General features: G+C 41.3%; 1 protein-coding gene across 2 annotated transcripts in view; it reads right to left on the bottom strand.

Moving 5' to 3' along the window:
* Positions 1-15070, bottom strand: part of EIF3H (eukaryotic translation initiation factor 3 subunit H) — a 75016-nt gene extending 59946 nt beyond the window's left edge. For both annotated transcript variants that reach the window (XM_015856222.3, XM_085537036.1), the window contains exon 1: positions 14925-15070. In XM_015856222.3, coding sequence (XP_015711708.1) covers positions 14925-15044 — 120 coding nt within the window. In that variant the 5' untranslated portion in view covers positions 15045-15070. The remainder of the gene's footprint in view (positions 1-14924) is intronic.
* Positions 15071-15272: the final 202 nt, after the last annotated feature.

Genomic DNA, 15272 nt, shown 5'->3' with positions numbered 1-15272 from the left:
AAATGCAAGGTTTGCTAGTCTAAATACCCTCAGAACCATCATTGCTCTGCCACTGCTACATGAAACTAAAAGTAACCAAAAAACATTTCAGCCCTCACCATCATGTAAGTAATGTAGCTGCAGAATATGACTCGCCAACCATTAAAGGCTGCCTACCTACTCAAGTACAAAATGCATTAAGAAATATGACTTACTACAAAAACACGTTTAAACTTTGTTTTTTAAAGATTTTAAGTTCCAGTATCTCTGAAGACAGGAATCAGTCATGTGCATAGCTTAACATTTCATACATACCAAATGCGTTTACTAAGATATACGAAGGCTCTTTAGAAGAGGATGAGTATACAAATAGCTACTAACTAAACCTCAAAAGTACCCCAACACTATAAAGTTAGTCTTCAGAAATTCCAAAGCAATTCAATCACTTGGAGTAGCCACTTGCCAGACTTTAATGGCCATTAATCCTTAATTAATTTACGAAATGTTAGCTGTTCAGTAGTGTTTCTAATCTTCAAAGCACTGCTCAACCATTAAAAATGAAGTCATACTACAGGGAAAAAAAACACATTCTGAAATCATTAAAAATGCTCAAAGATGCATGTTTTAGTAGTATGAGCTATTCTAACTGGACATAATAGCAAAACACAGCTGTTTATTTTGAAAGTTTATATTTTAATACAGCAAGTACCTTTACCATGAACTGTCAAACCCAACAGTGGGGATCTTGGAGACATTCAGTTGTAATGACATGAATATGTAAAGATACACGTTTGTATTTCTCTGAAGAGAGAAAGCACCGAATCAAAGTACTGGAAGTTCATATGTGGTTCTGTTCCAGAGAGCTGAAAATGCCTGTATTGAAACCAGATTTCTAGTACCTGTGCTGAGTTCTAAGAGATACGAAATTAAACAAAACAGAACTTCTGGTAGCCTGCTAAATACACAATGAAACAAGCCAATTTATGTTCTTAAGTCACGTATTTAAACCTTTCTGAATGCTTAACAGTGTTTCCCACCTATGAAAGTTTTATTAGCACAACCACCAGTACCAGTAGCCAGGATCTGGAGGAAGAGTGTAAATAGCGATGTTATTTAGCTGTTTTCAAATAGATCATAACTGACATGGGCATCAAATACAGATGGTGCCATGACAGCCACATCCTCTCACTAAATAACACGAGGGAAAACTGTGATCAATATTTAGCTTGGCAAAAGTCTTGAAAGCTTTTACTGGTAATAGTGGCTGACACATTTTGAATGTGTGCTATCACAGTCCTGGAACCCTTCCCATAGCAATTCTTAAACCTCGGACCACGAACCTTTACATTTAATGGTACAACAGGAATGGCAATTTCATTTAAACTCCTAGCATGGAAAACATCAAGAGAGCAGAACTGCCAGTGTACTTTTATAAATGGATAGGTCTGAACTGAAAAAACTAACTCATGCAATTGAACTGTCCTAAGCCCACAGATATTTGTTAAGTTTGATGAAATTAAAATGTAGGTATCTACTTAATCCATATTAAAAGTATATTTAACGCCTTTGGAAAAAGTGTTATTTAATCTGTTTAATACTTTCCAAATGGAGACATACCAAGTTGCATACACCCACCCCAGCCTCTACAGTGTTGTCTGCTTTCTCTGTACATGCCACACCAGAAAGCAAATCTACAATCTGTGCTGGGCTAAAATCAATAGCTACTCAGTCATTAAAACTTAATTAAGCAGGTAAGCACGGAATGGCTTTGTCCTCAACAAAGATCTGGAAAGCAGGAGAAAACTACAGAAAGATACAGTGAAACATGGGCAATGTTAACATTTGTTAATAGCACCAGATGATGTTTTTACAGAGGACAGATAAGTACAGTTACAAAATACAAGTTCTGGAAGCTGATGAAGCAAAAGTTGCCTTGAGCTGATTTATCACCTGGCTACAGCTCCACTGGGTAAGACAGTAACAAAGTATCTCAGCTTTCCTGCCTGAAGAAAAGAAACTCCAAAGAAGTTAAAGATATCACTGTAAGAAAACATGTCTAATACACATAATGCTCTCCTCTGGATGGTTATAATACGGTTATGATGTGGAAAAAGTAGATCTGCATTAACAACCAAACTTTGAATACACTTGAATGCATATTCTAGACCATTTATAGATTTTAATTTTCCTTCATTTTCTTATTCAATAGCATATATTCTCTCACCTTCTCCGATGACTGAGATGTACTTAAAGTGGAACCTACTCCCCATCTCCAGCTTGCTTTTAGAATAAAGGCTCTTACAACCATTAGACCAATTTTAACCCAGGAGAAGTTAAAACAAATAAATAAAGAAAACACAAAAACACTTATTTGCCATTACAACCTTTGACATCTTGAAGTAATCACTTGGATAAATATCTCAGATTCTAACAATGTCTGTGGCAGAATACACACACACTCTGATCTGAATACACTGTACAAAATATAAGGCCAAATGGACAATACTGGGTAGATTTGAAAAGCAAGGCAGCTATGGGGTAACAAACAAACAAACAACCCCCCCTACTCCTGATCTTCTTGATAAGTAACAGGTTCAGCCCACACTGTTATATACAGCAAGTAAAACTGCCATTGTTCCAACTCAAGGACTCAAAGCCCACATTTCACCCGTAACTTGACTGACTAAAGTCTTAATACCAACTTTCAGAAAGCCTTTGAAAATGCAGTTCTTGGAATAGCGAACTTGCATTTTATGTCACTCAACAGCTAATAAGTACCAGATGTTATAAAGTCTTATTTCTGAACTTGACAAATTTGGTGCTTCAAAACATAATTCCATAGGAAGCACAGCAAAATGCTGCGTGCCATTTCATCCCAATTCAATCAGGTGTGAATAACAAAAAATACCTTTGATGCAAGACTGGAAGTTTCCAGAGGCTGGAATTGAACTACTACAAACAAAGCACACTGATCAGAGGTGGTCCTCGTATAGCGGATACTGCATCTGCTTTAAGGCAAAATTACAAATCACGGGATTCTAGAGGTTTTGTCTCAGGTCCTCGCAAAATCCTGTGATAAATTCATTTTAATTGAATGGAAAAATACCAGATTTTGAACTGTAATTTTAAATATATTTATATACTAAGTGTTCCTGTACTACTTGAATACTTCTGGGAACTGGAAGCGTCTGAAAATTATCCAACATTTTTTATTCCCTGGCTGAGTTATTACATCAGCTGGCACCACAGTGCTCAGCTTGTAAAGCTGAAGAATTCAGAAGATTTAACTACAGGAAGTCTTTCAAAGAGTGAAGAATAACACATTGGGCTGAAGAAAACCATCTAAATATGATTACCAACCTGGCATTCTAGGGCACCTGAAGAATCTAGATGACATTCATATTATCTCCTGCTTCATATCATGCTTTATAGATATCTAACTCAACAATGCCCTGTTGTTTTTCTTTAGTTGTTTGTCGTGGCATTTGGGAAAAGATGTTTTTATTTTCTTTCCCCCTCAATAGCACAAAGAAGAGGTGATTATATCCATACATAGCAGCAAGTGAGAACATACCTTGCTGCTGAGTAGGTGAATCAATGCACAAGTCAAAGCTGGTGGCACATCAGGAACATTTTTTCAGGCCTTCCTTAACATTATCTGGCTATGTAAACTCCGGGCCACAGCTAGAAAGACTCTATCTTAATGGAATGGTTTCAGTTGAGATAGTGTTAATAAAACACCAATGTCTGGATGTCTCCCAGTGATATGTGCACAGCCAGGGCACAGCTGGGCCACATGGGGGGAAGAGCTGCTGCCAATATGGTGCACCAGCAGGGAATGGATAGAGCCAGAATTAGGCCAGCGTTTATGCCACACCACATGTGGATGGCCATAAAGCTGTGGACAGTTGGCCAGGCTTCTGCTTTGAAGGTTGCAGGACAACAGCAAGCAGGTGACAAGATTCAATTCCTGCAATTCAGGAGCTCCAGGATTTCCCAGAAAGCAAAAGAGAAATCCAGTCTAACAAGAACAAGGCCTTCCTCTACAGGAGGCCCAAACCTTCAGGCCTCCACAGTCTACTCTAAATTATAGAAGAAAAAACTTTTTATGTAAAAGGTGAAATAAATTGATAATACCTAGAAGGAATTCTGGCAAATAGATAAAGCATAAAAATACTACTGACAAACAGGCAGCTGGAATTTAACTTGATGAACTGAAGCAGTACAGGCACAAAAGCCTGTTGTCAAAGTCAAAACGAGTCAACACGAGAATGGGAGATCTCTGGGTTTTGGTTAGAGGCTCAGTGGTTTGCCATAGGCTGCAGTTCCTTAAACTCTGTCAGGAACGAACATATATCAGCAAATGTCTTGTAGTGACATGAAAGATCTATCTAAGTCATTCATTTACTTGTGTCCAAGTGAGCTGCTTGTTCTTGTAAGGAAAAGAAGTTATACACAAACTGCAGCATACCAAATGAGGTCATTAAACAGCTGAGAAAAGATCATTAAAAACACAGAAACACGTCAAATGCTACATCAAGGCATCTTTTAATGAACAGACCCATCACCTCCTGATTTTTGTCCCACCACATTTTAGTTTATCTTTTTAGACTCCCAAACAATTCAGACTAACAACCACCTCCACGACTGCCATCGGTAAAAGTACAGTCTCGATAGAAGTCAAAATGCATTATTACACTTGTGCACTCAAACTCTCCATTGCCCTGGTCACAGACCGATATAATGAATTTCTCTGCAATGCAAAGTTTCATAACAAATTTCACAGTACATGGATTCGTGTTCATTTCCATGGAAACCACCAGGGCCACAGGCACCGCAGAACAACTTTCTTGTAGAAACACTTCTGTAACACAGCCCCAGGATTTCAATCCTGCAAGCAGCAGGGCATTAGATGCTATTACCACACTGTTAGGAGGCAGCGATAGGGCTGTAATAAAATAAATGTCCAAAATCCTGCTAGTTACAAGTGCTAGAGACCATTTCAGCAGTACTACCAAGTGTATTATTTCACCTATTCCACAGGACTCCAATCTTTTGAAAGCTGAAAACTTAGTATTTTAGACAGTTTATCTAAACTGCCAACACTATTTATACTTATTATTTTTAATGATTTCAATACCTAACTGTCATTTCAAGAGTGAAAGCTGATGAACTGTGCCCCTTAGAGCATATAAGAAGTAGTAAAGGCAAAGTTTCTTAACATTTTCCACCTGACACACCAGAGCCTTACACATATATGTCAAAATACAGTCAATATGTATATTCTGTATCTAAGTAAATCACCATCGTTGAAATATTCAGAGTCCTCATTTAGCTAGCAGCATACTTGCAAGCACGTTTACTCTTCAGCATCAACTTCTAGTACTTTCCTATTGATTTAAAAATGACAGACAGAAGCAGCAGAAGACAATTTTATTACATTGGGCTATTCTTCAATCCGATTGTACCAAACTTTAATCATTTCAATGCTAAAGAAAAGCTGCAAGATAGTCACTCCTACCTATTTGGCCTTCAAAAAATCAGTAGCTTGACTGGAAGAGGTCATGCTATGTTTTTCTAAACAATTCATCTTTTGTAAAGACCATAGCCTATATAACATAATGGCAACACACATACTATTAAAGTGCATGTCTTAAAATAAATAAATAAAACACCATTTCCACGTGTGTTCAGCAGATGCTTTTAAGAAGCCAGTAAAATCTCCACTGGCCCTGACTTCCATGGCAGACAGAGCTGGGCTTGTTCAGCCTGGAGAAATGAAGGCTGTGGGGTGACCTCAGTGCAGCCTTTCAGTAACTAAAAGGAGCCTATAAAGAGGAGGAGAGTCAGTTCTTTGAAAGGGTAGAGAACAGCAAGACAAGGGGAAATGATTTTAAGTTGAAGGAGGGAAGATTCAGGTCGGATGTCAGGGGGAATCTCTTTACTATGAGTGGTAAGGTGCTGGAACAGGCTGCACAGACAGGTTGCAGATGCCCCATCCCTGGAGGTGTTCAAGGTCATGTTGGATGGGGCTCTGGGCAGCCTGGTCTGGTACTAAACATGAGGTTGGTAGCCCTGACTGTGGTGGCGGGGGGGAAGGTTGAAGATTCACAGTCCTGAGGTCACTTCTGTGTGATTCTTTCAGTTTATAAACATTTACACAATGCATTATCCACGTACAAGCACTTCCAAAGCATCTGCTAGAAAGGGTATGGGCTAAAGGGCTGAGATGGAGAAAGATCAGTAGTGACAGGTAATGCAATCCTGAGAATACAGACAGACTTATTTTCAAGTTTTCATGCTTTAATATCCAAAAACAGGAAAAAAACACCAAGAAAGCTACTGTTGGTTATCTTCACCTTCTCTATTGATCAGTTGACTTGCTTTTGGACAACCACAAGGATCTGTGAAAACCACCTCAAATGAGCTCCATTTCTAATAACACAAATAGTAGCTAAGTAAGATTAAAATAATCATTCTAATTTTATCACCGAGAAGCTCCATGGATAAGGTTGTACAGCTTTCAGATCATTCCCAAACATTTATTTTGCGTCCTCTTAGCAATTTCACAAACTTGAAAACAGTTCATTTTCAGCATTGACAATAAGGTAATGATAAAAATAATCGAGCCTTCAGCGCCCCGTGTTAATGAAGGAGGCTGCTTATTGTCCTTGGATCGGCATAAACAACAGACAAAGGGCAACTTACATCTACAACAAGGATTCTGAACACCAAGAGGACACAATGTCGTATCTACCGCATAGAGACAATCACAGAATGGCCTGGGTTGAAAAGAACCACAATGATCATCCAGTTTCAACCCCCCTGCTATGTGCAGGGTCACCAACAACCAGACCAGGCTGCCTAGAGCCACATCCAGCCTGGCCTTGAATGCCTCCAGGGATGGGGCATCCACAGCCTCCTTGGGCAACCTGTTCAGTGCATCACCACCCTCTGTGTGAAAGTTTTCCCCCAAATCTATAACCTAAAACTCCCCTGTCTGTTTAAGACCATTCCCCCTTGTCCCATCACTATCCACTCTAATAAACAGCCATTCCCTCCCCTGTTTATACGCTCCCTTCAAGTTCTGGAAGGCCACAATGAGGTCTCCCCAGAGCCTTCTCTTCTCCAAGCTAAACAAGCCCAGTTCCCTCTACCTTTCCTCACAGGAGAGGTGCTCCAGCCCTCTGATCATCTTAGAACAGGGACTCCACAGAATAGGAAGGATGTACAACAAATGGATGGCAAGGCAGGATGCAACGTTTAAGCAAAACAAATGCAGGGACTGACAAGCCCTGTGCACTGAACACAACATCCCAACTTTCCTTTTCCAATAAAGGACCAAATTTTTTAATGTAACAGCAACAAAGCCTCTCATCAGACACACGCAAGCAAACAATGAACAAATACACCACACTTTATTAACCTAAAAACTAAATTAACCCATAAAAATGATTGAAAAGCTTATCTGAAACAAGCATCCACACATAAGCCATACAGGAATACTCTCACACTTATTCCTAAATAATCTTGCATACGCATGCTAAAAAGATTTTATCCAAGTTAAAGAACTTCTAATTCTTTGCTTTGAATTTCAGATTGCTAAATAATACTACGAAACAGTAACAGGAATTACTTATCAGATTTACTACACAAGTGTAACATTTTCCAACTGCATAGGAAAGCACTTTAGTTACTTTAAAGTACTTTACTTTATTTGATACTAAGTAACACACAGTTCACAATCTAACTGCTAAGCACTGTTATCAAAGCAGATGACATCTCTGCAATCTTAAGATTGCCTGAAGATTTGGAGTAAAGAAAAAAAAAAACAACAAACAATCATGCTCTAAACCACACCATCAAGAATGCATTTAGAGCACACACGTAAACAAGGAAAAACAATAAGCAAAGAAATCATACCCAAGAAACATCTGTGGCAATGAAAGATTAACAGAAAAGATGACAGCAATAATAAGTCAAAAATGCATTATCCTAAGACTAGGAAAAAGAAAAAGCAAGACAACCTCTTTCAAGACCTCTCATACAATTGAAAGATAGTCCTACGACACAGCAGAGCATAAAACCTCTGCTGTTTTTCTGCCAGTGCTCTGCTATAATTTATGTACTTCTCTGAACTATACCATGCAGCATGAAAGTTTGTTGTTGGTATTTTTAACATACAATAGAATGAAAACAGTGGAATCACAGAATTGTAGGGGTTGGAAGGGACCTCCAGAGATCATCAAGTCCAACCCCCCTGCCAAAGCAGGCTCCCTACACCACATCACACAGGTAGGCGTCCAGGCGGATCTTGAATATCTGCAGAGAAGGAGACTCCACAACCTCCCTGGGCAGCCTGTTCCAGTGCTCTGTCACCCTCACCATAAAGAAGTTCTTGCGCACATTCATGCAGAACTTCCTATGCTCCAGTTTCTGTCCGTTCCCCCTTGTCCTGTCTCCACACACTGCTGAAAAGAGTCTGGACTCACCACTTTACCCCCACACCTCAGATACTTATAGACCTGGATCAGGTCCCCTCTCAGTCTTCTTTTCTCAAGGCTAAACAGACCCAGTTTGTTTAGTCTCTCCTCATACGGGAGATGCTCCAGGCCCTTCACCATCTTTGTGGCCCTCTGCTGGACTCTTTCCAAGAGATCCCTGTCTTTTTCATACTGGGGAGCCCAGAACTGGACACCATCTTTTTTGTTTCAGATGTAACATTTTGATCATGATGTAGGAAATTATTTGAAAGTTATTTGGTAGAAGCGCTCTTCTGAATATTAAAACACCAAAAAAAGTACCAAAAGAGAACACATTGTTTTCATCTGCAAAGTGTATGTAAGTACAAGGCAAGAGACAAGTTTGATATACATATAACAGGAAAATAAAATAACAAGGACTTGAACTGTTAATGACAGTAGTGCACAGAGCAACATATTATTTCCCCACGCACACAGGAAAGGAAAGGCTGCTTTGAAATACAATTTTTCCCTTCAACTCTTGAAGTCAAACACTGTTCAACACATTTAAACCACCTCCACATTTAGATTAACTCCTTTTGTCAGCACGCTGGTTTTGCAGTATGAAGTGATACCAGATGTTTGAGCTTTAAATTCCTCACTAGAGTATACTTACCATGACATTTAGTAGACGCTGAGTGCACAAGTGCACTCTTACAAATCATTTAAAGTTTGGGCTCTGTTAACATATATACCTGTTACCCATTCAGACCAAACACTGAAATTTTAATCCTCAGACCACCACAATGTAGTTACTATGTCCTTTTTGTATTAAGGACTCCCAAAGGGAGTAGTGTTTATATTTAAGAATGAAATCAATAGCAAGAACAAGAGTTTAGAACAAAAATAAATAAATCTCTTCCTTGCTAGAAGAAACCACTCCCGGACAAAGGACTGAAGGAACACTAGGTTAGGGAAACAACTAAATCAATAAATAAATAAAACAGCAAACCAGTCTTTTGTTTGCTTTAAATAGGAATGTGACAATGTGAAAAGAAGGACAAAGAACACAGATAATATTCTTGGCACACTCCATTCAACTCTTTACCACTTTGATTTACAAAACCGTGACTCTGGTAACAGACAAAGCTAACTGTTGTGGTTTCACACCAGTAGGCAGCCAAGCACCACACAGCCACTCTCATTTCCCCCTCCCCCTGCCTCAGCGGGACTGGGAGAAAATACAATGAGAAACTCATGGGCTGAGAAAGCGACAGGGAGATCACTCACCAATTACTGTCATGGGCCAGAAAGACTCACCATAAATGTAATCAGTTTGATTTATTGCCAGTTACTAACAGATTAAAGCAAAACTAAAAGTCAACTAAAACCACCTTTCCTCTCCCATCCATCCCCTTCTACATCTTCTCCCACGATAGTGCTGGGGAACAGGAAACAGGGGCTGCAGTCCCTGCCACTCTTTCAAGGTCACTCTTTGCCTCTCCTCCACACCGGGTTCTCCTCCCACAGAACGTTATCCTCCCGGACCTGATCCTCTGTAAGATTCCCACAGCTGCAGCTCCATATGCACTACTCTGATGTGGGTCTGTACCATGGGGATCATCCTTCACAACCACACAGCTTCAGCATGGGTCCCCAGGGCAGCAAATCCCCCACACCTCCTGCTTCCTGCAGCCCATGGGGAGGGGTCCACAGTGGAGCTTCTGCTCTGCAGCTGGGGCACCTCCTGCCTTTCTTCTGCACCGACCTCAGTAGCTACAGGGATGTTTGTTTCTCTCAATTTTTATCACTTCTTTCTCTCAGGTGCTGCTGCCCAGCAGTTTTTGCCTCTTTCTTAAACCTGCTCTCCCAAAGGCACACTCAGCATCTCTCAGGGCTCAGCCCTACACTATCCCTTATGGAGATAGCTAGAACTGGCTCTGGCCTGATATGGTGCAGCTTCCAGACACAGAGGCCACTTCTGAAGCCTCTCTGCTACCAGAGCCTCATCACAAAGACAAGTCCGTCACTGCAAGCCACTCTCCACAGAGTGCTATGAACACTACTAAGGTATTACCAACAAACTTAGCTAGATGGGCTAGATGGCAGTAACTTTAAGATTTACTGAGGCTCTTTTCAAGTGGAGCCCACACTTTCGCTTCTGAATATAAGCAAGGATTATATGGCAGAAGATTCCCTCTGTTATACTCATGCAACTCACTGTACTTCAAAATAAATAACATTATATATACACACGCATATATAGATATCACAGAAATAATACAGAATGTTTGCAGCTTTTCTATCATTCTGTAAGCCATGAAGACATTCAGACAGTATTCAGTTCATACGTTCTCAATCAAAAATTAATTTGATCTCAGCTTTTAAGGAAATAGATCAAGGAAAAGTCAAATAGATGACAATTCAATTCAAAATGCCATTCAGGCTCCTTTGGAGGACACACAAAAAGAAACAGAGCCTGAAGGATACACTATCCTAAAACCCCATTCAATGTAAGGTCAGGAAGCTGCACAGAGAACAGAAGACAGAGCACACGGCCTGGGCATTTTTGCAAAGTTTACAATAGGGGTAAGGAGAAGTGAAGATGGCACAAGGAGAACAGCTAAAACATAAGCTTCACAGCATAAGAAAACATCACTGATTTTTAAACCAATTCAATCCAGGCTTTGCTTATTACCAACTTTCAATGAAGCATGTTCAAACACTACGGAAGTGTATTGCTTTCCTTCTGAGCACGTTGGAAGTTCTCATTAAAAAGTGCTCAAAAAAACATTTACAAAATGAGTCTCAGAAACTGATTTTCTGGAAGTGTTATCTTGTGTTTTCATTTACTGCAGTCAGATTAATTGCTATAAAGAATTCCTTACCCAAGGAGCTAACTAGGCCTTCCCTATCAACAGTCTGGAATGCAATCATATTCACCATATGATTTCAGAGCAAAAATAGCTGTTAATAAAGAAACAAGGAACAGGCAAATACCATGACTGAGAGTGAAGTAACTATGGAAAAATAGCTCAATAATTTGAGACTTTGTTTTAAGAAAAGCTAACAAGCTTTTAAGTAGGTTAGAAAATAAAACAAACAAAAATGCTTTTTATACTAGAGATGAGAGTACAAACCATTAGGCACACTACATCATCTCCAAATCAACGATAATGTCGAGAACCTTAAAGTAATAGCCTTGGAATAAGCCTGCCAAATCTCACACAAGAAACATGAACACTGCAGCTGCACCAGTGTGAATACAAACGCAGAGGAAGCTCACAAAAATATATGAACAAGTTGGTTAAAAGATAATTTTCAGACAATCTGTGTGTGTGTGTATATATATATAAGCTATCTTAAGGTTGAATTCTATACCTATTTTAAAAGGCATGCCTAAATACATATTAAGTAGCTGGAACAAATATTACCTGGCAGTGGAACATCATTTTGCCCAGGGAGGTGGTGGAGTCTCCTTCTCTGGAGATATTCAAGACCCGCCTGGACGCCGACCTGTGCAACGTAGGGAGCCTGCTTTGGCAGGAGGGTTGGACTCGATGATCTCTAGAGGTCCCTTCCAACTCCTATGATTCTGTGATCATCTTAAGTAATAATTTAGTTAATACTAAAATGCCTCTGTCCTTCATGTTGATGTCTGATAGCATAAAGATTCAGGCATGCCTTACCTGGTGCTATCCAGAAAGGCTTCTCTTGAATCAATAAGCCTAAGCATACAGAATATTCATACACAGTGTTTTATTAAAAAAAGAAATATGTTCCTTACTGAAGTAAAACAAACAACATATTAATGCATTATCCTGTTGTTATGGCTTTAGTTATGCAACTATGCAATAACGATATATGAGAAAGCTTTACCGTCCAGTCAACACTATTCTCCAAAAGCATTTCTGAATGTAGTTTTGAAATGCATATGATACATCCATGAGCAGGACACTGATGCTTAGGAAAAGAATGTTATATTGCTTTTCAATTTGATGGCAAGCAGAAGTAAAAAAAACAGTTATATATAAGAGGCAAGATATTTCTTCCAATCTTCAAGTGATGCCCCTGCTGTTAAATGTAGTTCAATCAACTGTGAATGCAGCCAGTAGATCCAGAACCACAGCCCTTTCACTTTGAAAGAAATAAACTCCTATGGACTCCATGAAAGTAGACCGCTGAGCAAAGAGGAATCTACTGGAAGAACAAGCTTACCCACCTTCTAAAAATGCCTTTAGCATGCAGACTGCAGCAGCCAGAAAAGACTGCAGCTCTCCAAAAGGAGAAACAAACTTCACTAACTGTTCACTGGAACAGGTTGCCCAAGGCCAGGCTAGATGTGGCTCTGGGCAGCCTGGTCTGGTGGTTGGCAACCCTGCTCATAGCAGGGGGGTTGAAACTTGATGATCATTGTGGTCCTTTCTAACCCAGGCCATTCTGTGATAAGAAGGTAAGTGCTCTAACTTCATCCAAACATCCACTATAATCCAAGCAGCAAAAACAGACTCTTTTTTGTCCAAATATTACATTATAAGTGGTGCTTATTACAAGTGGATGTCTATGATGAAAATGTACAGGTACTGTTTCTAAAATCTCCAGAAAACACTGAAGGATGCTTCATGAACCCTTTTGTAGCCATTATCATGACAAATTTGAGCATTCAGGTTAGTAATAATCTCTCTCAAGAAAAAAAAAAAAGACAATATGAAAAAGCTGCTTGCCTACAGCCATACAAAAAGAGAACACAAGATAAGTTCTATGCAAGTAAAATAAAAATGGAATAAAATAGTTCAGAGACCATTATCTTGCAATACAGAAGCTGTTACTCAAATGTAAGCACCATTTGGCAAGTGAGATCTTGATTTTACAAGAAAATAAGTTGCTAGAAAATCACAATTGTAAGAGTTGGAAGGGACCTCCAGAGACTGTAGACTCCAACCCCACTGCAAAGCAGGCTCCCTAGACCAGGTAGACACACAGGTGGGTCTTGAATATCTCCAGAGAAGAATCCATAACCTCCCTATGCAGCTTGCTCAGTGCTCTGTCACCCTCACTGTGAAGAAGTTCCTTCACTTATTGGTGCAGAATTTCCTATGCTCCAGTTTATGGCCGTTTCCCCTTGCCCCGTCCCCAGACCACCTGAAAGAGGTTGGCCATGTCTCCTTGACTCCCACACTTAATACATTTACACACATTAGCATGATCACCTCTGAATCTTCTTTTCTCAAGGTTGAATAGAAAACAAGAAAAAGCATTCAGAGACATCAGACAGACAAGAAGCAGATCACCAGGGCCACTCACAGCTGATTTGTGTAGACAGAACTTTCACAAAGCAGACTCCACATCTGTTCTCCTTATTTCATTATGGCAAAAGAATCATAGAATGACTTGGGTTGGAAGGGACCTCAAGGATCATGAAGTTCCAACCCCCCTGCCTGGCAGGGCTACCAAACTTCCACATTTACTAGATCAGGTTGCCCAGGGCCCCGTCCATCCTGGTCTTGAACACCTCCAAGGACGGGGCATCCACAACCTCCCTGGGCAGCCTGTTCCAGGACCTAACCACTCTCCTAGTGAAGAACTTCCCCCTAACATCCAACCGAATTCTACCCTCTTTTAACTTAAATCCATTTCCCTGTGTCCTGCTATTATCAGCTCTTTCTAAGGGTTTACTCCCCTCCTGGATATAGGTTCCCTTCAGGTACTGAGAGGCTGCAATGAGGTCACCCCGCAGCCTTCTTTTCCCCAGGCTGAAAAGGGGCTTTTTTTCCCACTGTGTCATTCTGAGTACAATCAGGTGTATGAGACATCGACAGACACAGGAAGTGCCAGCAGCAAAACCAAGAACCATCTTTTGCAAACACGTTTCCACTCAAAGCCTGCATGGTCACCACAATTAGGACAGCTTCGTTCTGACGTTTTATTTCTTTTAATAAACCACAGCAGGTACAGACAGCTTACCAAAGATCACAGAATCACAGAATTGTAGGGGTTGGAAGGGACCTCTAGAGATCATCGAGTCCAACCCCCCTGCCAAAGCAGGTTCCCTACACCACGTCACACAGGTAGGCGTCCAGGCGGGTCTTGAATATCTCCAGAGAAAGAGACTCCACCACCTCCCTGGGCAGCCTGCAGCAGATAAAGAAAACTGCAACATGTTCCCCCCTGTGGCACCCATATGGCGTCATGTAAAACAGGTACGAATGGTTGAAGAAGAGAATGCAGGCACCAGAGCAGGGGAACGGAAGGGCCAAAGTGAAAACCTCAAAGCCATTTATGTGGGCCTTGCTCAGGTTCGTGTAGGGCAACTCGCTGCCTCCAAGGGATGAGTGCAGGCACCGCGTCGGCCCGAGACAGACAAGAGCCCCGGCAGCGCCCCACACACCGGGCCGGGCCGAGCCGGCTCCACTGGAGCTCCACGCGGTTCCAGCACTCACCCCACCCGCCCGCCTCCAGCTGCCCCCGGGCACCGCCACTCACCAACCCATCGATCTGCACTTGTTTGACGGCCGAGTCTCCCGTGGCGGCCGCTTTGCCTTTGCCTTTTGCGGCGCCAAAGCCACCGCCGGCTGCTCCAGAGCCTTCCTTGCGAGACGCCATCTTCCCCTCGCACCGACCGGAAAGAGAAAAGTGAAACACCGGAATTGAGCACAAAGGCGGGGCGGTGCTCCGGGAAAGGGCTCCGGGCGGAAACGCCGGGTGAGGGAGGGGAAGATTTGTGCATGGCCGGGGCTGCTGTTGCTGTGTGAGGGGTGTGAGGCTTTGGCCAACATCTCACACCGGTCGGTTGGCCGCGGTTCAGTGGTTGGCGGTGGGGAAGGAGGTTGT

This window comes from Coturnix japonica, chromosome 2 (genome assembly GCF_054131305.1).
Source record: "Coturnix japonica strain WE chromosome 2, WE-NBRP24, whole genome shotgun sequence".
Classification (NCBI taxonomy): domain Eukaryota; kingdom Metazoa; phylum Chordata; class Aves; order Galliformes; family Phasianidae; genus Coturnix; species Coturnix japonica.
This window is presented reverse-complemented; position numbering and strand designations above follow the sequence as displayed.